The sequence below is a fragment of the Oncorhynchus tshawytscha genome, linkage group LG19 (genome assembly GCF_018296145.1).
Source record: "Oncorhynchus tshawytscha isolate Ot180627B linkage group LG19, Otsh_v2.0, whole genome shotgun sequence".
In the NCBI taxonomy this organism is placed as follows: Eukaryota; Metazoa; Chordata; class Actinopteri; order Salmoniformes; family Salmonidae; genus Oncorhynchus; species Oncorhynchus tshawytscha.
Window position 1 is genome coordinate 28,911,709 of NC_056447.1, and position 21,996 is coordinate 28,933,704.

The 21,996-nt window shown below is 40.5% G+C and overlaps 3 protein-coding genes across 6 annotated transcripts; 1 reads left to right on the plus strand and 2 right to left on the minus strand.

Moving 5' to 3' along the window:
* The first annotated feature begins 9 nt into the window (after positions 1-9).
* LOC112218585 (cholesterol 25-hydroxylase-like protein 1, member 1) lies at positions 10-1,044 on the plus strand. Its single transcript, XM_024379494.2, has one exon. It carries the CDS (start codon positions 10-12, stop codon positions 913-915), a length of 906 nt encoding a protein of 301 aa, XP_024235262.1. The 3' UTR covers positions 916-1,044.
* Positions 1,045-3,180: 2,136 nt separating this feature from the next.
* Positions 3,181-11,752, minus strand: kti12 (KTI12 chromatin associated homolog). 2 transcript variants are annotated; one of them, XM_024379496.2, is made up of 12 exons: positions 11,629-11,752; positions 10,761-10,874; positions 10,537-10,638; positions 8,915-9,023; positions 6,150-6,201; positions 5,978-6,030; positions 5,772-5,827; positions 5,440-5,519; positions 4,492-4,651; positions 4,330-4,392; positions 4,040-4,108; positions 3,181-3,393 (listed from the first exon to the last, which is right to left on the minus strand). In XM_024379496.2, exons 3-12 carry the CDS (start codon positions 10,570-10,572, stop codon positions 3,250-3,252), a joined length of 822 nt encoding a protein of 273 aa, XP_024235264.1. In that variant the 5' UTR covers positions 10,573-10,638; positions 10,761-10,874; positions 11,629-11,752; the 3' UTR covers positions 3,181-3,249. The 2 variants fall into 2 exon arrangements, with proteins under 2 accessions (XP_024235264.1, XP_024235263.1); XM_024379495.2 differs by lacking the exons at positions 8,915-9,023; positions 10,537-10,638; positions 10,761-10,874; positions 11,629-11,752 and adding an exon at positions 8,486-8,896.
* A 2,761-nt stretch (positions 11,753-14,513) lies between these two features.
* Positions 14,514-21,624, minus strand: znf592 (zinc finger protein 592). Of its 3 annotated transcripts, XM_024379498.2 has the most exons (10): positions 21,335-21,624; positions 20,759-20,832; positions 18,359-20,666; positions 18,066-18,244; positions 17,798-17,971; positions 17,520-17,679; positions 17,148-17,420; positions 16,842-16,954; positions 16,411-16,549; positions 14,514-16,285 (listed from the first exon to the last, which is right to left on the minus strand). In XM_024379498.2, the coding sequence occupies exons 3-10, from the start codon at positions 20,645-20,647 to the stop codon at positions 15,806-15,808; spliced, it is 3,807 nt and encodes a 1,268-aa protein (XP_024235266.1). In that variant the 5' UTR covers positions 20,648-20,666; positions 20,759-20,832; positions 21,335-21,624; the 3' UTR covers positions 14,514-15,805. The 3 variants fall into 3 exon arrangements, with proteins under 3 accessions (XP_024235266.1, XP_024235267.1, XP_024235265.1); XM_024379499.2 differs by lacking the exon at positions 20,759-20,832 and having other exon boundaries at positions 17,316-17,420; XM_024379497.2 differs by lacking the exon at positions 20,759-20,832.
* Between the last annotated feature and the right edge of the window lie 372 nt (positions 21,625-21,996).

Below are 21,996 nucleotides of genomic sequence, written 5' to 3' on the forward strand. Positions count from 1 at the left end.
AAAGGGAGAATGTCTTCTCTCTGCACATTACAGCCACAGGCATCCAGAGTAACCAGGATGTTGAACATTAGCAAGGTTCAGCTGCCTTTGCAGCTTCCTACCTTCTCCAGATCCTCCGATAGGCTTCTTCAGCCTCTATGGGACTATTTCCTTTTCAACCACTACTTTCTCATCTCCTCTCCCTTCTTCCCTGTCATACTCTGCTTCTCCAGTTACTTCTTCTCCAGTCTCCCCTTTGCTGTACTAGACCTCCTGGGAGACATGGTCCCCTCCATTCACCACTACAAGATCCAGCAAGAGAGACGTCCAACCATGGGGATGATGGCAAAGAGCTTCGGAAGGGCTGTTTATAACCACTTGATCTTTGTTCTGCCTGCTGTGCTGACTCAGACCTGCTTTATGCCTTCAGTGGTGCTGCCTTCCAGTGCTCCAACTGTGGTAGAGGTTCTCATTGATGGACTTGCTGCCCTTCTTCTTTTTGACACCCAGTACTATATGTGGCACTTTGTGCACCACAAGCATCCACAACTGTATCGGTGGGTCCATGCCATCCACCACGAATACATGGCACCCTTTTCCTGGAACACCCAGCAACTCAGCATTCCAGAACTGATAACCTTGGGATTCTGGAGCAACCTGGACCCCATCCTGCTGAAATGCCACCCTTTTACTACCTGGTGCGTCACCATCATCAGTGTCTGGATGTCAGTGGAGGACCACATAGGCTATGACCTGCCATGGGGTCTCAACCACCTGGTACCATTTGGTCTGTTAGGAGGAGCACCAGCTCATGACATGCACCACCAGAAGCCCAACAGTAACTATGCACCTTTCTTCAGCCACTGGGACAGGCTATTTGGCACTGCCATCCTGCCAGGGAAAATAACTGAGAAGAAAGTTATGTATTCACTGTAAATAGGACCATTCACTATCATTTTGATTACCCTCATGCTTACATGTTAATTAGAATAAATGTATTTGTTTTTATTAGTAATTTACCGACATCAATTGTATTAAAATGTACTAAACGTTATTACACGTAAAGTTTTTCTAAATGGATTAATCTTATGACAATAATGGGTAGAATAAGAGCAAAAGTAATGGTCCTTAGTAATACATAGTCAGAGGGTACAACTATACAGCAAACTCCAAGTGTAACTTTTGCCCCAGAGGATGGAAGCAAACAATTTTTTAAATCACATTTTGTCATGCATGTTCAGTCTGATTCAGCAAATGACATTCTACACCATGCAGCATAAATTTGCTAATTCTTACATAAAAGATTATTTCGGTCTTTGAAGAGGTACAGCTTAGTCAGGATGTTCCTGTTTTCCTCTGTTTAGAAGGGTTTAGGAGATTTCTAATCAACAAATCCACTGTTTGTTTGCCAGGGTCAAGTTGAGCCAAGTGTCAAGGTTGAAGTACAGGACAAGAACATTTGAGCCAATTAGAGAAAGGTGCTGTTAATCCATAGCTATGTGACAGAACTTGGTTAAACCAAAAATCTAGTATGATATCATTTATAGAGCCATATAAACTGGCATAGCTCTTTGGGTGATCTAAAAAGACAGTTCCAAAGCATCCAAATAAATAGACTACTCTAGATTTGATTTATTTTACTAGGCAAGTCAGTTAAAAACAAATTCTTATTTTCAACGAGGAACAGTGGGTTGACTGCCTTGTTCAGTGGCAGAACGACAGATTTTTACCTTGTCAGCTCGAGGGTTTGATCTTGCAACCTTTCTGTTACTAGTCCTACATTCAAACCACTAGGCTACCTGCCACCTTATAATGAATTGATAAGGTAAGATGAATAAAATAAATGGACCACTCTACATGAAATGATAAGGGAAGGAGAATAAAATAAATGTATTATGGCATCCTGTTACTCTGTAGCCTACACCATTTTCAGATCACGTAGGACCTGGAGCGGAAGCCTTAGGGTCAGGGAGGTACTGATAAGGGAATGGGGACTCTATTTTTAGACTGGGTTAGCACAAAGACTTGTCCACTGCCATCTGCGTTTAGTCTGAATGAATGACAGAGAGTGGATTTTGCTCCAATGTCTCCCTAGGAACAAAGTCAAGGCAATCTGAAAAGCACAGGGTGATAATACAAAGCCTATGGGCTTGCTGGTCATTAATGAGAAATCACTGAGATGGAATAGAACTCCACAAGGAAAACATGTTCCCTTTCTAAATGCTTTAGGAATATTCAAGAAAATAAATGTCAGTGTTGCTCTCAAAATCGACATTTTACTCTTTGAAATGAGCCCATATTTCTCTTAATCTCCTGGTTTGGCAATTACAGTAGCATCAGCAGGCATATGGTGACATTTATGTAATTGATAAGACAAAGTGTTACAATTAGCAGGCAGCAAAGCCTAACTTGGGAAGTGGTCACACGTCAGGCTAAAACGACGAAGCATCAAACACCTCTGAAATAGTCTCAGCAGTCGGATGGAATTATCCTGCTTACGTCAGGGACCATTAACTAGATTCAGCCGCAGGCCAATTCATTGCACATCCCCACAGACCCACTGCTTGGAGGACTGAAGCCACAAGTGAACTGACATTTTGTATTGTGCTGTATTCTCACTGAAAACAGCTAACAAAATCCCTGACCATCCTATTGTACAGGGTAGTGCATGTTTCAATAAACATTAATCCATGATTCTTAAATGTCAGTGTATGGTTTTGTAGTTTTGTATTATGAATTTAGTGGATTATACATTGCACCCACAATGTTAGACTAGTATAGAAATAAAAGCAATAATCAATGCGTATTGACAAATATAAAATATTACAAACTAAGAAATTGAGCAGTCATGCAGTGTCACTTCAATCTATGCTTTGTGTAAAGACTGCTTAGTATACTAAAGCAATGGGGAAAACCCCAATAGAAACATATCATATCATATTGGCCTCCTAAGGACAAAAATAAACTGGATAAAGAATATTTATATTGTACTAATTAAGACCGATTGTTACAGATTTACCCCAAAAACCTGCCAGACTACTCTCTAATAAGTTTGCAGTCTTATATAATTTTGTGAAACATCAACAGCTAAATATGATCCATTTTGATTCATACCAAAAGGGCAACCTCGATGCAGCCTCCGAAACACATTAAGAGACACACAAAGACACTTCAAATGAATGTACTTGTCTCAGACAAATGTAAACATATCATACAAGGCATTGCCTTAATTTTATTGACCTGAACCAAAGGCGTTAAAATAAAAAGTAATCAATGTATACTCTTGTTTAGATACTGTACAAACATGTTAGCAATGTGTCCAATATTCTCTGTCGGGTGCATCTTGGTGTAGCTGATGAACTGGCGTCGTAGTTTCCGGAGCTCTGCCATGTTTAGACTTCTGGTCAGTTCTATGTTTGACATCAGGTTAAGGAAACACAGTGATAAACACTCATGAATTCTCTGATGTGTCAGAGCTGAAAGCAAGGTTACAGTATCGAATACATTTGGCTTCGGCCCCTTTATGTCCCGAAACCACAATTTGAAGAGATTAATGTATGCTTTCAGAAGGCTGTGCAGAAACCTCATCTCTCTGAAGACAATCAATATTCAACTCACATTTTGTAGTTCAAGACTCCACTAGCACTACTTTGCCTGTGCTATGTTGTTCAAAGTGAGCTGCAGGGGGAACAACAAAGTACTGGTTTCTGAGTCTGCTTCGGAATCCTGATAAAAGCCAGTCGCCATGCTTCCAATGATTTGGTCCCTGTCTCAAACATCCTATGTGTTTGATGGCGATACCTTTCTGGTGGCTCAGTGGCTGCGCCACCAACTGCATCAAATGAAAGATACTCTTTGATGGATGTCCATTTATCCACAGCCCCATGCTAAGAGATCCAGTTATTTGATACAAGATGACATTAACCCCTGTTGGTGCTAGGCTGTGTGAGGTGGTGATTAAAATAAAAAGAATATGTCCATGAGAGACTGTCAAATAAATAATACATTTTAGAAGGAGGGGGGTATATGTGAGCAACACGCAAAATGTGGCAAAGGATATCTTTTCTGTAGCTCCTGGAACAGCAATAAGATCCCCTGGAACACTTGTCTTCTGGGAGTTGAGAATTGCCTGGTACAAACAGAAAGAGTCAATATACATTCTTCCAACAAACAGCATTGCAGACAGTATTTAATAACACAACTGAAGCAATAATGTTATGCATTAAAAAATAATACATTCTACAAATGATCCTGAAAGTAAAACAGAGAAACAGAAGAAAACAGCAGGGGGTGACCAATGCAGGGATTGAAAAAACAAAGGAAGTTACTGATAAATATGAAGGCTCTCACCATCAACACATCTTGTGTGACTTTGTCCAGCTCATACAAGAAGTTTGTAGATGACAGTGGTTGCTGCAACAGATGGATGAAAAACTTCACTTAAAACCTGAAACTACCAACTGCATGCAGAAACATTACTTTGTGATTTATGCATGTAAACAAGTTTCTTACACTCTGTGTCGACTGGTTAGGAGGGGGTGCTTTCCTTTTGAAGATGGCATCAGAGATGGCTTCAAATGGAAGTGTGTCTTCTTTCTGAATGGTGAAAAGTGGGCTGTCCCATCTGTTCCTGGAGTCTGGAGTTTCAAATCTCAGCACCAGCGCATCTAGGCTGTGAAAGAAAAAGCAGAACCAAAGACCATGAGTCTGCAAGTCACATTAGCAAATGGAATTTCACTCATGCATCCAATTGAAGCCTATGACATTTTCATTGTGCATACAATTGTGATAATGTAAATGACTAAAATGTCATTGTAAATCAGGGCTCCCGAGTGGAGCAGCGGTCTAAGGCACTGCATCTCTGGCAACCCTAGTTCGATTCCAGGCTGTATCACAACCGGCTGTGATTGGAAGTCCCACAGGGCAGCACACAATTGGCCCAGCGTTGTCCGGGTTTGGTCGGTGTAGGCCATCATTGTAATTAAGAATTTGTTCTTAACTGACTTGCCTAGTTAAATAAAGGTTACAAATGCAATGTATTGATATGAGATTGTGATTTATTTGATTGATTATGTATTTCTTTATTTCCTTTTGATTCCATAAAAACCTATTTAGGGACAGGTGTTGAAAATTAGCATAAACTACAAAACACTATAGTGCAATGCATCAGACAATCGTTTATTCAATTTGTCAATGTGTTTCTCTACCAAATAGAAATACATTAAATGTTGCCAATTTAGGCAATAACACAACATGAGCAAGAATTAGGCATCAATGGTATCTTAAAACATTTACAAAAAGTAGTCTGCATTTGTTAAAATGTGGAGATGGCCATGTTGTTTAGACATACAATGACTCATTGAGAACAAGGCGGGTCTTTGAGCAGTACTGTCGTTAGCACTTATAAATCCTGTGAGCAAAATAAAAATTGTCCAAGGGAAAGTAACTTGGTCTACTTACATCTCCTGAGTGTACTGCTCTTCAACATCCCTTTCAGTGTTCCATGTTGAGCTCACTTCGGCTGACGTCAAACAGTAAACCTTCATGAATAAATATGGTACATTTAAGAGGTAAATCTCAGTGTCACCGAGAAAACAAATCTCATGAATTAAAGAAAGCATATTTTTGAATGGTAGCGTACACCTAAACTACATAAGCACTGTACGCCATGGTGCTCCTAAATTTGAAACAGAGTGCAAACTCCACCCACCCATAATGGCTAGTCTACCCCAAGGGGTATCATGCACAGCCACTGTTAAAATCATGTTTTCCATCAACAACATATTACATACCAGACAGTGAGGCGTCTGTGTGTGTTTGATCAGACAAAAAAGTTCATATCTGTAGCCTAATGGATTACAATAGAAGAAACACAAATTTAAAGATGTTTAGGTTAGGTGATATACATAGAAAGCACCTTATTGCCATAGCCACCCACACACTTTTATTTGCAATATCGATCAAAATCAATTATAAAAAACAAATGGAGAACATTTACCTTTGATATAGTTCAATGAATCCAGAATTACAATATCCTCTTTGTTGATTCTCCTAATGCAATAAACCAACATTTTTTATGAATGAATCTCTTCTGTAACTTCAAAACAAATCAAAATTGATTCTGGAAATAGATGCAGCAACGTTACACAATCTATGAGCAGTACACTCACCTCTCTGCTTCAGCTCTTAGAGATCCTCTTACATTTTTCTCATTCTGAGAATCTGTGACACATATCAACAATGTTAATATGTGAGCTGGAACTACAATCAATATCCTATTTATCGGCTATCACTTCACTGTTGTTAATACATAAGGGGAGGAATTTATGGGGCAATATTGGCACATGCTGCGTTCACGTGCTAGTTGGAACTAGGAAACTCAGAAATGTCCGAAGTGCTAACTGGTTGTAGACTGAACATAAATATAAACGCAACATGTCAGGTGTTGGTCCCATGTTTCATGAGCTGAAGTAAAAATCACAGAAATGTTCTATACACACAAAAAGCTTATTTCTCTCAAATTGTGTGCTGCACAAATTTGTTTACATCCCTGTTAGTGAGCATTTTTCCTTTGCCAAGATAATCCATCCACCTGACAGGTGTGGCATATCAAGAAGCTGATTAAACAGCATGATCCTTACACACGTGCACCTTGTGATGGGGACAATAAACGGACACTAAAATGTGGAGTTGTCACACACAACCCAATGCCACAGATGTCTCAAATTGAGGGAGTGTGCAATTGGCATGCTGATTGCAGGAATGTCCACCAGAGTTGATGCCAGAGAATTGAATGTTAGTTTCTCTACCATAAGCTGCCTCCAACATTGTTTTAGAAAATTTGGCAGTGCGTCCAACTGCATCACAACCGCAGACCACGTCAGCCCAGGACCTCCACATCCTGCTTCTTCACCTGCAGGATAGTCATAGACGAGCCACCCGGACAGCTGATGAAACTGTGGGTTTGCACAACCAATGAATTTCTGCATAAACTGTCATAGGAAGATCCTCTGCGTGTTCGTTGTCCTCACCAGAGTCTTGACCTGACTGCAGTTTGGCGTCGTAACCTACTTCAATGGACAAATGTTAACCTTTGATGGCCACTGGCATGCTGGAAGTGCGTTCTTCACAGATTAATCCCGGCATCAACCAGGCAGATGGCAGACAGCATCGTGTAGGCGAGCGGTTTGCCCTATGGTGGTTATGGGCAGGCATATGCTACGGACAATGAACACAATATTACCAATGGCAATTTGAATGCACATTGTCAAGCCATTCATTTGCCGCCATCACCTCATGTTTCAGCATGACAATGCATGGCCCCATGTCGCCAGGGTTGGTACACAATTCCTGGAAGCTGAAAATGTCTGTTCTTCCATGGCCTGCATACTCAGACATGTCACTCATTGAGCATGTTTGGGATGCTCTGGATTGATGTGCTACGACAGTGTTCCAGTTACAGCCAATATCCAGCAACTTCGCACAGCCATTGAAGAGTGGGACAACATTCCACAGGCCGCAATCAACAGCCTGATCAACTGTATTTTCGAAGGAGATGTGTTGCATGAGGCATATTGTGGTCACACCAGATAGACTCGTTTTCAGATACGTTAGCTAGCTATGCTAGAACAGCAAGTTAGAACCACATAACTAGAATTAATTATATTTCTATAATCTCGAGAAGTCGGTACAGAAAGGAGTGTAGGCTACATGCATGGCAACAGCAGCCACTAACATTGAGTGGCTGCTGCCAACACACTGACTCAACTCCAGCCACTTTAATAATGGGAATTGATGGGAAATGTAAAATATATCACTAGCCACTTTAAACAATGCTACCTAATATAATGTTTACATACCCTACATTATTCATCTCGTATGTATACGTATATACTGTACTCTATATCATATACTGCATCCTTATGTAATACATGTATCACTAGCCACTTTAACTATGCCACTTTGTTTACATACTCATATGTATATACTGCATTCAATACCATCTACTGTATCTTGCCTATGCCGCTCTGTACCATCACTCATTCATATATCTTTATGTACATATTCTTTATCCCCTTACACTTGTGTCTATAAGGTAGTAGTTTTGGAATTGTTAGCTAGATTACTTGTTGGTTATTACTGCATTGTCGGAACTAGAAGCACAAGCATTTCGCTACACTCGCACTAACATCTGCTAACCATGTGTATGTGACAAATTAAATTTGATTTGATTGCCCAGAACAAAGTGGTTGGGCAGTGGAGACTGCTGAGGGAGGACAGGTCATGTCTGAAAAGGAGCCAATGGAATGGCATCAAAAACATGAAAGCCGTGTATTTGATACCATTCCGCTCCAAACATTACCACGAGCAAGTTCTCCTTAATTTAAGGTGCCACCAACCTCTTGTTTAAGGTGCCACCAAAGCCATATGTGAGCTAGCTACTGTTAGCTAAGAGGTTTAGCTAGCTAACAACTGTAGCAAGCTAATCAGCTAACTTTCAGCATACCTGCGTATACAGTGTTCTTCTCAATTCCCAACGTTCCATCTCCTACATTGTGAACCTTTCTCTCTGTATTCTGTTCAAAGTATTCCTGTAATTCCACCGCTCTTCGTGTTTTGCCACTACATGGAAAACCACACATTACTATGAGCGGCATAATGCTAAAAACACATGCAGCTAGCTAGGCATAAACCCGGAAGTAGTTTCCGGAAGTTAGCTAACCCCATTATGGAAAAAAACAAAACTATTTCTACAAAGTATCTTCTTAAAACCTGATATAAAACCTAACCGCAATCCCACTGCTAACCATATGCCTAATCCTAGCCTTAAATTAAGACAAAAAAAAGCGAATTTTTGTTTTCGATCATTTTTACGACAGCAATTTTGACTTTGTGGCTGTTCTATTTTGTGGAAACCATTGGTTAGTTGTTTTACCTCGCCTTCCACAATCTTGGGTGTGAAGCCGGGGGTGAATGTATCGTCGGTCAGGTATGGCGTCCCGGTGTTGTGCCGAAATGCTCCCCCTTCGCGTGAACGCGCACGCCTGCAAAATAAATAGCGGTGGTACGCCATTCCGGTAAAAAATGGGACTGTCACAATCATTCAAACAAAATGTCAAGAAGACTACACTTCTGTAGTCCTGTAATGTGTCTGTAAGGGCACCTACTAGATCCACAGACCTTGCTAGGTTAAGAGAGCTTGATTGGAGCATGCCAGAAAGATATTGCCAGGTCGCAATTGTAAATGAGAACTTGTTCTCAACTTGCCTACCTGGTTAAATAAAGGTAAAATAAAAATAAATAAATAAATAAATATTTGGCATCACCAAGCACTTTACAAAAAGGTAACCAAAAGCCCTATGAAATGTAAATCTATCTGAGAAAGAAGGCCCCTTGCCTCCACTGATCTATCCCCACTATTTTCAAGTGTGATATCCTGTAGCACTCTCAGAACTGCTGGAAGACTGTCCCTCAGATTACGGCCATGCCATGTACTGTATCTGCATGCCCACCTTACATCCGTAAGTCTCTGTAGTTCCCTCGGCTGCTGCTGTGGATACAGCTCTTTCTGAACTACAAGTCACTTGAGATGAACGTATGAGCCAGATACAAAGTAATAAAGCTTCTGCAGGAGAGCAAAAAAGTTAACTGCCTCATGCACTGATTTTACAGCATCGTCAAGACCCAAATTCAAACAATGTGCATTACAGTGCACAAAAAAATACTAATTTTGCACTGTTTTTAATCCGTGCAGACACCAGAATGCTTTCCGCTCATGACGAATGCACCGTCATTGCCTTGCCCCACAGGATTATTTCTGTATTCCAGATCATGATTTTCAAGGCAATCAATTATCATTTTTGTGAGACCTGCTGCATCTTATCTTTCAGCTGACAGAATCTGTAAAAAGTTTGAGGATGTAATAGTACCTCAACACTAAAGACATTTGTTCTTTTTTCTTTAAATCTTTGGTTTCATCTGCAATTACACTAAAAACTTCACTTTCTTTTACTCTCTTAATATTTCCCTTTGTACCATCGCAGCTAAGCCCTCAAGAACTTTGTTCTGGATTTGGTGTCTTGTGTACTTACCATTGCCACCTTCATAATTTTCTCTATGAGAGGGTCATGCTTTGCTATTTCTTCTAAGATTGTCAAAAAATTACCCTTACCCTCTCACGAGTCATCAGACTCTCGATGACCTCTGCGCTATATATTGAGTGGCAGTTAATAGGAGCACATCTGTAATTGTTTTAATGTCAGTACAGTTTTCCTCCACTTTCTTTTTTCGGTCCTCATTTATGACATCGAACATTGATGAGTTGCTGTCAATAGCCCTTTTATGCTGATTCCAAGCATACATAGCATTGATATGATGCTCTGCCTTCGAATGGAGCTTAAACCCAGAATCTTTAAACAGAGCCTTTTTCCAGTTACAAAAAACTGACTGTGATGTGAAGGCAGATTCAGGTGCATTGGGCAGAGAAAAAATGCCTACATGCGAAACAATAAGTCAAATCTTGATTTACAGAATATTCAAGCCATGAATTGTCCTTACACCAGGAGCTGGAGAAAGCCCTTTTCCTAGTACCATGCTGAGTTCTGGGAAATGTTTTCAAACACAGCTGTACAGGACCCTCTTCTCTGGATCTTGAAATGTCTGAAATACACGTTAAATAATGTGTCATATCTCTATAGAAATGTATAATTAAGTGATCTACAAGATTAGATACTAACAGCTGCTAACTAAAATGTGTAGATTAAAGTATAGGCCTGGCCTACCATTGGGTCCTTTTGGAACAGCATATCTGGTGCTTGATGCAGTTGGGAGGGGCTCGATGACCTCTCCTGGCAGCTCTGGCTCACTGTCTTGCTCTGTGTCATCCCTAGATACATCTATTACATTAAAATAAGACAAGAACCTTTAGTGTATAATCACAATGAAAATGCCACAGCCATCAAAAACACACACGAATCAACAACCAACATTTTAAAGTGAGGCTTAATCTGACAAAATAATCTATTACAAACTGAAGCTAAACTTAAATTTTGAACTGGGCATGTGACTGACTGCCTGCTAGATGCTCTGACCTAGTGGTGGTAGACTGAGTCCTTGTGAAGTCTGACCACACTGACTCTGACGAGCCTCAGGTAGGGAGTTGCTCTGGGGTCCAGTGGTGATGCAAGGGCTGGGGTCTGTTTGCACCTGATCTGCCTGTTTGTGCTTCTTTAAAAATAAGTGTGATATCTCTCCCTTTCTTTTCATGTTTAATTGTGGTAATATTTTGAGTAACATTAACAGATTGATAATAACAATAGTTGGTTTTGAGTTCAAGTACGAAAATCTAACTGAGTTAAAGGATTTCAAATTGCTGAATGTTAACTTGCTGAACACTGACAGCTGTAGCCTACTAGTTACCCCACATTAGCTAAACATTCGTATACTGTCATTTACGACACTGCACTGTATATGCGTTTATTACTAGCACAGATGTAAACATAATGTTAGGCTAAATTGGGAACCGATCTCTCTTATCTGATTAACTGTCTGTTAATGGAGCCAAAGGTTTAAAGTTAACTTACACAGCGACTCAACTTTCGTAATAGTTGTTCAGTAAACCTAAACCCGATGCTAAACCTTAAAACTTACTTCAAATATGATGCTTTCGCCAATCTCGAAAATAGATCGTGAAGCTGTGGAAATATTATCTCTTCTTCTATATGTTCTTCTTCTTCTGTATCTCGCAACCAACGTTAATATTCTCTCTTCCTCGTCCTCGATTTGAAAAATGCGCCACCTAACGTCAAAATAAATGCTTCTTTCCACAAGAGGTGAAATGAGATGTCAATCAGCATCAAACTGCCAGTAGCGAATTAAATTTTAGGGTGGCACCCGGGGTGGCCAATCAGATTTCAGGGGTGTCCAGTGCCAACCTGGACACCCCTCTGGCTCCGCCCCTGGTCAGCATGCCAATTGCGCAATCCCTCAAAATTTGAGACATCTGTGACATTGTGTTGTGTGACAAAACTACAGATTTTAGAGGGGCCTTTTATTGTCCCCAGCACAAGGTGCACCTGTGTAATGAGCATGCCGATTAATCCGTTTCTTGATATGCCAAGTGGATGGATTTTCTTGGCAAAGGAGAAATGCTCTCTAATAGAGATGTAAACAAATGTGTGCACAACATTTGAGAGGAATAAGCTTTTTGTGCATAAGGAAACATTTTCTGGGATCTTTCATATATCAGCTCATGAAACCAACATTTGACATGTTGCGTTCATATGTTTTGTTCAGTGTATAACCACAGATGGACAAGGTTTATGTAAAATATAATCTTTGGTATATCTTCACATCACACATCATTGATAATCAAAGCATTAAGTGATGTGAAGGGCATATGCTCTAAGGCTGAACAGATTATCCGTTTATAGTATAAAGAAGCGTTGATACAACATCGATTAATTGCTAAAACAATAAGTGTAGTGGACAGGCTTCATTTTATATGATACATGTGGGTGATAGTGACCTAAATTGCCTCAAGACATGAAACATTTTTGTTATTCAATTTTTATTCAGATATGAGAAGCACTACAAGAGTGTATAATTATGGGGCGAAATATATATATATATATTTTTTTTAAACAATACATTAGGCTAGTTTAGCTCAGCTTTCCTGGAGACTCAAAGGGGTGCACGTTCTGGTTTCTGCCCAAGTACTACACGGCTGATTCAAATAATCAAAGCTTGATGATTAGTTGATTATTTTAATCAGTTGTGTAGTGCTAGGACAAAAACCAAAACGTGCTCCTCTTGGGGTCCTGAGGACCGAGTTTGAGAAACGCTGGTTTAGATTAACATCTTGCGAATGTCGATATGATGACTTTATTGAAATCCTCCATTCATCTTCTTTCTGGGTTGATACTGTACAGGTGTTGCGTGCCCTCTGCCTTCTCAGTTTATTTCTGTTCGTTCAAATGTTGTCCAGTAATTTCATCAGGAAAACCGCCTCCTAACAATTCAACAAATTAAATAAAAATACATTGTGCTGTTAGGTCAACACGAAATACACAAGGGAAATGACAACGCAGCATGTGCCTGCGACCAATCTGGCATTAGGCTGATATAGGCAGAGACGGTAATTAATGTACTCTCTGTTGGTACGGTACACAAACATACAGTATAGGCTACTGCTTGCACATGAATGTATCATATGGAATGTGATACATGTACAATAAGAACCCAACATCAACATACACCATTCACTTACAGTAGATACCTTAAACCCCTTTTAACTCACCCGATCTAATGCCCCGTTTCTGCGGAATCTGTAGAGCCCTTTTCAGCACCTCTTCAATTAACAGCTCTGTCAAACTCTCTGCCTTGCGCTTGGGGTTGGCAGACTGAACTCCAAAAGGGATCTTTCCACCCCCGAAGGAAGATTCCAAAAACGAGCTATCCACACTTTTCTTGCCCATGAAATGGCCTAAGGGCAAAATATACATTTTAAAATGTTATCAATACATGACTAATCACAAATAGTAAACGGAATTATTCAGAGTTAGCTCACTAAACTAAACCAACATATTATGGCGATATAACATGACCTCAAAATTAAATTGTAAAGTAATAAATTGCTCTAGCCTCAATTTTGAAATAATTTCTACTGACACTTTATAAATGACAATAACTTACCAGTTGCCCATAAACTTCCCCTCTGATTTACCTTGATGTTTGAAACTTTATTTCTAAGTTCATTTAAATTGAGACTCATCGAAGATGTCATACCTATGTATGAGAGTAGAACAAAGCAAGAAAGAAGTCCCGATTTGCAGGTCAATGTGCCTCTCGTCATCCTTTTTTTAAAACGACAGTATTTGTGTACAGAATATGGTAGACTACTTGTCAAGGTTAAAACCACCCTTTGCTCTGCTCTTGGGAATTTCGTGCTCTCGTGTCACAGCACCAGCATTTATATGATCACGCGCCGTTTATTGAAATGAGATTAAGTCATTCATTATCAACCCCGCTGGCTACTTCTTATTACTTGACTGGGATTGGATTTGGCGCATCATATTGTCCAGTCGGTTGGGGAGACACTAGCCATATTGGTTTGGCTGGACTGAGAAAAAAACCTTTTGAAGGGCAAACATATTTTTTTTTCTCCAGCACATTTTCATCACAGAAGGGATATCAGCCATACCAGAAGGGATAATTTCAGGACAAAGGATGCTTATGCTGACACGTTCATGTTTATTTGCAGTTATTTGAAGTAAACATTACAGCAAGGCACAATGGCCGATGCATGTTGAATATATATGTGATGGATTAAGAAATGCTGCAAATATAAAGGGTTCATTAGCTACTGTGTACATGGATTAGTTTACATGTCCATAATATTGTACATATTATCAAAAGTACAAAGTTTCTCGACAGGCTATATAAAAACACTGAGATGTGAAGTTTCATTGACACTGCGTTTTAACAGTGGCTCTGTTTGGGATGAACACTGACTATCAGATAACCACTAGAAAATGAACAGTTCATACAGCACTTTAATAGAAAGTTTACAAGATAAGTCAATGTGACTATAAATAATCTCCAAAGTAATTTATAAAATTTAATATTGTGGGAGATATACATTGAGAATAATAACAATTAATTTTACATTGCTTGCAACAAAAGTGAAATCTCCCAAAACATCCCAAGTTTAACAATCACTGCCATACACCATGGAGGTAGATACAGCTGCACAGGTCTCCATCATCAGCTTATTTTAACATGTTCCCATGCACTCAGACATGCTCTAACCCTTTTCATTGAAATCACTGCTCTTTTAATTGCCTTAGTACACTGCTGGCAATGAGCCACTTCCAACACCCTGCATTATCTTGCAAAACAGATGCTTTCTCACACTCACCAAAGATAACAATTAACCAAGAAAAACATCAATGACATCACTAAGACAAGTCACCACTACTATGAATATAGATATAAGAGCATTTTAAATGAATGAAAGCTCACTTTTACCAAGCTACAAAATCAGTAGTAAAAAAAGGTAATATCTTTTAGGAAGGCATTTAACTCCAACACCTGTATTTGATCTTGTAGAAAAGTGCTATTTGGGTAGTTTAGCCGGCTTTCATAATAAATGAATGTGAAACTATTTTTGGTATGGAATGGATATAAAATATATAATCTGTGCTAAATGGTACCTAGGTAAGAGTAAATATTTCAACATACAGTATGATAGAAGTTGTAATACTGTTACATAACACCAGTATAGCCACGACCTGCTTGAAGCGCCATCTATTATTATGTATTTTATAAGGCCAAAAATATGAAACCAAGCATATGATATGGCTGCCATAAACTAAAGCAAAGTCATTATGATATGAAACTAAATGTGAGGTAAGCCTGAGGGACGTAACTGATATAACTGGGGTCACTACAGAATGCTGATGAACCAAACCCTGTGCCTTTACAGGTGGGTGCGGTTATGTACCAGAGGCATTTTAAGACATGTATTACAATACAAAACATGCAAGCTTCAAAAGGTAAAACAAAGTCAATAATTCATTATAATCTTTTTCCAAAATTACCCAATTGATTTGGAACAACTGCCAGTCCCAAGGCTTTGAGAAACACAAAAAGCATTTAGTTTAAAGGCAAAAAATTAAATAAAAAAAGGTACCACTTTAGTGCAGCATGTCAAGCATCTGAAGTTAAACTACTATTACCCAAGGAAATGGAGATCGCAGCTTTTATGAAGTTCAAAATTGCTCTCATTGCTTTTATTTTGCCTGCTGATGACACTATCCATGAAACTCTAGGTGAAAGCTGTATGTGGATTTACAGTCAGTCTTACTGCAGTCTCACAGTGCAATCTGGTTGGATCCTCTGCCCGTTGGGGGTCAGATTTAACTAATGGTGGTGGCAAGTCCTCTCTCTCATTCACACCCACTGCTTTCCCCACGTCCTCTTCCTGCTTCTTTCTGCACTCGTACTCCATGTCCATCCTTTCTTTCCTCTCTTCTTCGGGCTCTTTGACTTTGTGCACAATAAACAGGTGTCTGTTGAGAGATAGCTGGGACGCAAAACATAATCCACAGTGCAGGCATTGGGGAGTGTTTTCATCAGTTTTATGCTGAGGTATGTGCTTCTGGAACTGTGTGCCATCCTCTGTGGTGAAGCCACACTTTGAGCAGCGAAACTGATGTTTCAGACGCTTGGCGGGGGAGCCTTCTAGGGCAGCGCCTTCCTGCACCTCTCCCTCAGACTCAACAGCAGGTCTCTTTGAAACAGGTCCCTGCATATCAAAGTTAAAGATAATTCTATTTAAAAAGTGTATATTTTTTGACAATGTGTAAAATGCTGAAGAAATTAAATATGACAGATCATACATATTGGTATTACATTTAAAAGAAAAATCACCTCTCCCAAGGCTTTACTGCTATCCAGAGGGGCTGATTTTAACAGACGGAAGTCTGGATTTTTGATCCCATGCATCAAACTGATGTGGTTCTTCAACATGATGTTTGTATTGAATGTTGTCCTCTCATCTGTGCAATACCTGCACAATAAGAATAAATGATATCATACTAAAAATAGTCATAAAATGTGGTAACCACCGTTTTGTTTTTACATGTTTGTCCATTTACTGTGGAGCCACCCAGCAGCCAATAAGTGCCAGTTATGCCCCAATCTTTCAGGACGCAATGTACTGAGCCCAGTTTCCCAAAAGCATCTTAAGGCTATGTTCATCTTAGAACAATAGGATCCTATGGTTCCAAAGATGAACTTAGCCTTAAGATGCTTTTGGGAAACCGGGCCCTGTAATGTAGATTTCAGGATGAAACCCTCACCAGCAGGTAAATGTATTTTTCTTTCCATCGTGGTCATTGCGAATGTGTCTTCTCAAACTTGTAGAGGAATTGAAAGACCTCTCACACTGCCGGCATGGATAACTCTTCAATGACTACAGAATGCACAGAGAGCAGATTTACTTAATTAAGGGTTGAGCTGACTTGGGAATTATTTCATTTCATTAAGGGGCCTGAAGGTTGTAAATCACACATCTGAGGTGGTCCCTAAATTATCATCTGTCCTATAGTATAAATGATACAGCAATGTGTTTGAATGCGCAATAGAATTACAAAATTGATCCTCACCCTCCCATGGCTTTTCTTCATGTGAGAGACATAGGCTTCTCGGTCAGGCAGCCAGTGTAGGCACTCTCCACAGTTCCAGCCAGCATTCTTCAGATTGGGCTTGCTGTCTCTAGCGGCCAAGTTGGCCCTTTTTCTGGTTCCATCTGAGTGTTTTATGGGAGTGTTTACCTTTGGCTGGTGGAATCCCGAGGTAACATCTTGGTGCTGTGCAGTCATCTCTGGTGGTTTTGTGCTTTTCTCCACCTCCTCTTTGAAGATTCCTCCATGTACCCCCTGTAATATAGACAGACAGCTTTTAAAAGACAGAGCTAAAACTGAGCATTATGTGCCCCTTTATATGTCAATGTGACTAGATTGAAGATGATGCCATACCTTGAAGTGCTGCATTAACGGCTGCTTTTGGGTGAAGATTGAAGTGCACTCAGGGCACTTGAACACACAGGTAGCACGCTTTTTGGCGTTCTGATAGAAGTGCTGAAGCAATAACTGCTTTTTCTTGAACACTGTCTCACAAGAACACTTGAAGATTAACCTGGAACAGAAAAACAACCCAATTAGAACAAATAGCATTGAAATCAATCACGTCAAACTTTAAGATGTGTTAGCAAATATGCCCATTTCAGAACATGCATTTAGTTACACAAACTCACTGAGGGGACACTTTGCTGGCATTGTGCTTAGTTGTCAAATGCATTTGACATCCACCAGAAGACTTGAAAGCAACAGGACAGATGGTGCACTTATAGAAGACCTCACAGTGTTTCTCCTCAATGTGACTCTTCTGCACATTAAATGACATGAAAACCATATCACAATGAAGACACCTAGAAGAAAAAGGATTTCCAAAAAAGTGGACAACATTATAAGAATAGTTTTGTGTTATGTATCCACTGAGCATATACTTTAGTAATGACTTACTTATAGCCAGCCTTGCGTGCATAGTGAAGACAGTTCTCCTTCACATGCTTCTGTATGTCCACAGAGCGACTCAGCGCACCACACTCAGGGCAGCAATAAGGGGACTTGTGGGCATGAATACGCTGGTGAGCCCGGTAGCTGCACTTGTTGGGTAGCAGCATTGAGCACACCTTACACATCTATATGACAAAATAACACAGAGCAAAACATATAGAAATACTCTCATTTTTACCTGGCCTATGATACTGAACATTTCAGCAATTATAATTATTTTCAATTGAATTATTTCTCACCAGCCCCTCCATTTCTTCCGACAACCTCTGGTAATGGCCTGCGAGACCTTTGTAGTCCAATAGCTGCTTGTTACACTCGAGGCAGCGGAGTCTGTGGCGGATGACTTTGTCTGGATAGAGGGGCATGACTGGTTGGCTTTTAGGTGAGGATAATGGGGGCACATGGGAGCCCACATGCACAGAGGATTCAGTGATCAAGGGTGCAAACATCTGTCCCTCTGCTATGGGCTTCATGGAGAGCTGTGTGCACTGCATCACCACACCTTTGTTCTTATGTTCCCGTGCATGTGCCAGCAGGGCACACTTGTTGAAGAATACCATGGTCTTAGCACAGTGGGTGCAGGCTACTTCAATGTGCACACTCCTCCTGCCATAATGATAAACAAGACTCCTCTCTACCACAAAGGAGTCCCCACACTCCAGGCAGCAATATCCACGTGGTGGCAAGTTGATGTTGCTCTCTGGTGGTGGGTTTAGGTTGGGTACATATGTGGGTACAGGGTTGGCATTATTTAACAGTCTGTTTAAAGTTCCTGCTGCTGTGCTAGGAATGGCAGCACGTGGATTAGGGGCAGCTTTTTTCACTTGGTGTACCAATGGGACAGTGCTGCACACCATAGAAGAGGAAAGTGTGTGTTGTTGGCTCTGTTGATGGGAGGTGGAGCGTGCTGCGACTGAGGCAGCAACACTGTGAGGGACTAGGTTCAGGTTAGCTAAGTGCATTGCCTTGGGAAGCAAGCTTGTATTGGGGGAGTTGCCTGTTTGAACTGATGAAATCCTCTTTTGTGTAGAAGGCCCATGCTGGGCAACTGGCATAGACCTCATAACAGGACTACTTGTATTATGAAAAATAGTTGCGGACTGCATTTGTCCTGGCCTCTTGGAGTTCCCCTCTAATTTAGTATCAGTAACCTTTGAGGGCAGAGCACCAACCGGTGTACTTTTGATGGGCATATCAACAATAATATCACTTATCACATTATGAGAGGGATAGGGAGACAAACTAGGGTAGGCATCCTCAACAATCATACTCTGGGATGGAGAGGACTCAACAGAGTGAACGTCCTCGTTTTCTGAATCAGGTACTACACTGGTAACTGTGCGCTGGATTTGCCCAGTCGTGGTTTTAATGGTCTTTATCCTGACCCTCGGTATGGCTGGGGGTGAGCCAGATGCCAGTGCAGGGGATCCCTTGCCACTGCTGTTACTGCAAATGCTTACAGGACTGTCAGGTGGTTTCATTAACCGCTTCACAGCTTCAAGAGGACTCCTGGGACTTTGTGGTGACATGGGCACTTTTGGACTAACCTTTATGTTGTCATCATGAGCCAATGATAAGTCTTGATAGTTTGGTTGTTCACTGGGATCCTTTCTGGCATTTAGAGCCACTAATGCCTCAAGGCATGACGATAGTTTTGATGTTGGAGTTTTGACACATGGATGAGATGTGGGCATATTAGACGCTGCCACTATATTAACGTTACTGCTTGACTCAATATTGTTATGATCATTTGTAGGGAGCATTGCACTACTATGACAATCTCCCTTTACCTTCTGGTCACTGACATTACTGTCAGGCTTCTCTGTCCTGGTATCCTCTGCTTTGATAGATTCTCCTTTGCTCCTTGGAAGGTTCTCAGGTACGTCACAGTCTACTTCATGGCACTTGTCAAACATGCTGTAAGACAGCTGTTTTTTCTGATTGTCTGACATTGGGGGTTCTGCAGACATAAATATAGAGGCAGCAGGGAAGTAGGGTCTCTCTTGTTTTGGACGGATATCAACTCCATTGCTTCGGCTGTCTTCAGATTCTGGACTAGAGATGGGGCTGAACTGGGAAAAGGACTGTGAGAAGGATGGCGTTCCTTCAAGTTTGTGCTGAACGGGGGTCTTCCCTAAGAGTCCTCTTGAGCCACCCCCATTCAAAGCAGACACAAAAGACTTAGAACCACTGTGGTCTATCTGATGAGACTCCATGGCGGCCCCTGACCCCCTGAAACCATTTTGCAATGGGTGTCCAAAGTGTGGGCCCTCTCTCTCTCCACCACTATCAGACGACTCCTGGCGACTTGTGTTCTTCACTATAACACTGACAGCAGGTACATCAGATGCACCCACAGCTTGGTGAACAGATAAGCTGTCATCCATACACATCCCTGTGTGTTTCAGCTGACCTTCTGCCTCATCATGACTCTCCTGGATGTTCTCTTTGGCATCCAAACTGGTGGCATCGGGGATGTCAAAGGCAGCCAAAAGATCATCAAAATCAGGGGTCTTCATGTCCCCCATGTTCGAATGCTTGCAAAACCTGAGTAAAACACAGAGTTAAAACATAAGCACATAAACTTACAAGATATATGGCATATTCCCTGAGGACAGTGACGTTGGAGAGTTCTTTACCATTTGGCTCTTGTTTATGTTTGTTGCTAAAATTCTGCAAGGTTGTCAGTTGGTGTCATTATGGGACGCTCCCTCTGTGCAGATACCGGAGATCAATTAATATGAATTACGTTTACTTTAAAGTGCACTAACTAGCTACCTTGTAATGCTAAACATTTTGGCTCACCAACGTTAGCTGTGTCAAATAACTTCGCCTAGCACTTGAACCAAGTGGCTACTTAGCTAGCTAGAAAACGTTAACAAATCTCCAGCTGGCAAGCTAGCAACAACAAAGTGTAGATTATTGAAGTTTAACGTCAAAATAGATTGCTGGCTATAATATATCTCATCAAACGTATTATACTACAAGAGAGCTGTTGAAACTGTAGCTAAATAAAGCGTATATGTGTATACAGAGGCTAGAGATAGCTGTTAGTTAGCAAGCTAGCTAAAGTAACGTTAGAAGAGTAGTTAGCTCGGATATTTGACACTTGCAGTTCTAACATAGCTAACGTTAACTCAATGACAAGCTAAATCATCTAGGTATGAGATTAAATATATATTCGAATATATAATGAGTACAAAAGAAGAGTTCACCTATCTATCGATTAGCTACCGGTGTTGCTGCCATAATTCTCCCCAGGCCTCGTTCTTTTCGGGTGGACTTCTTCCTTTGCAACAAAACAGCTAGCTAGCTTATTGATTTCTTGCTAGATAACCCGCGGGCGCTAACATGTCCTGTTATCTAGCGAGCCTGTAGTAAAAATGTATTGATCATTCACAAATTGATGAACTATTGGAAGCTATCAATGTGATAGGCTTCAGTAATTGTTATGTGAAAAGGCATTCCACCCCTTCGTCACCAGACCAGTGTGTTGTGAACAACATTAGCGTGAGCAACAATAGCGGATTCGAGGGATCGCCTTCAAAATAAAAGCCCCTCAATGAAACTGATGCAAACCGACAGAAAACAGTGGAATCATGCCACAATTGGACATGAATATATCATGCTAAACAAGGTTGGAATGTTGTTATATAAATTCAACAAAATACAATAATTTGTTAATTTGACACAAAAAAAATGTAAGAATCAGTTGAAATCGCGCTGTTGATGTATTATACTTCAGAATTGCACTTGGGGCACATAGTGGTGTAACGTAAAAATAATGTAAAGTCGTTTTGGGGTGTATCTGTACTTTACTTTAATATTTATGTTTTTGACATCTTTTAATTTTACTTCACTATATTCCTAAAGAAAA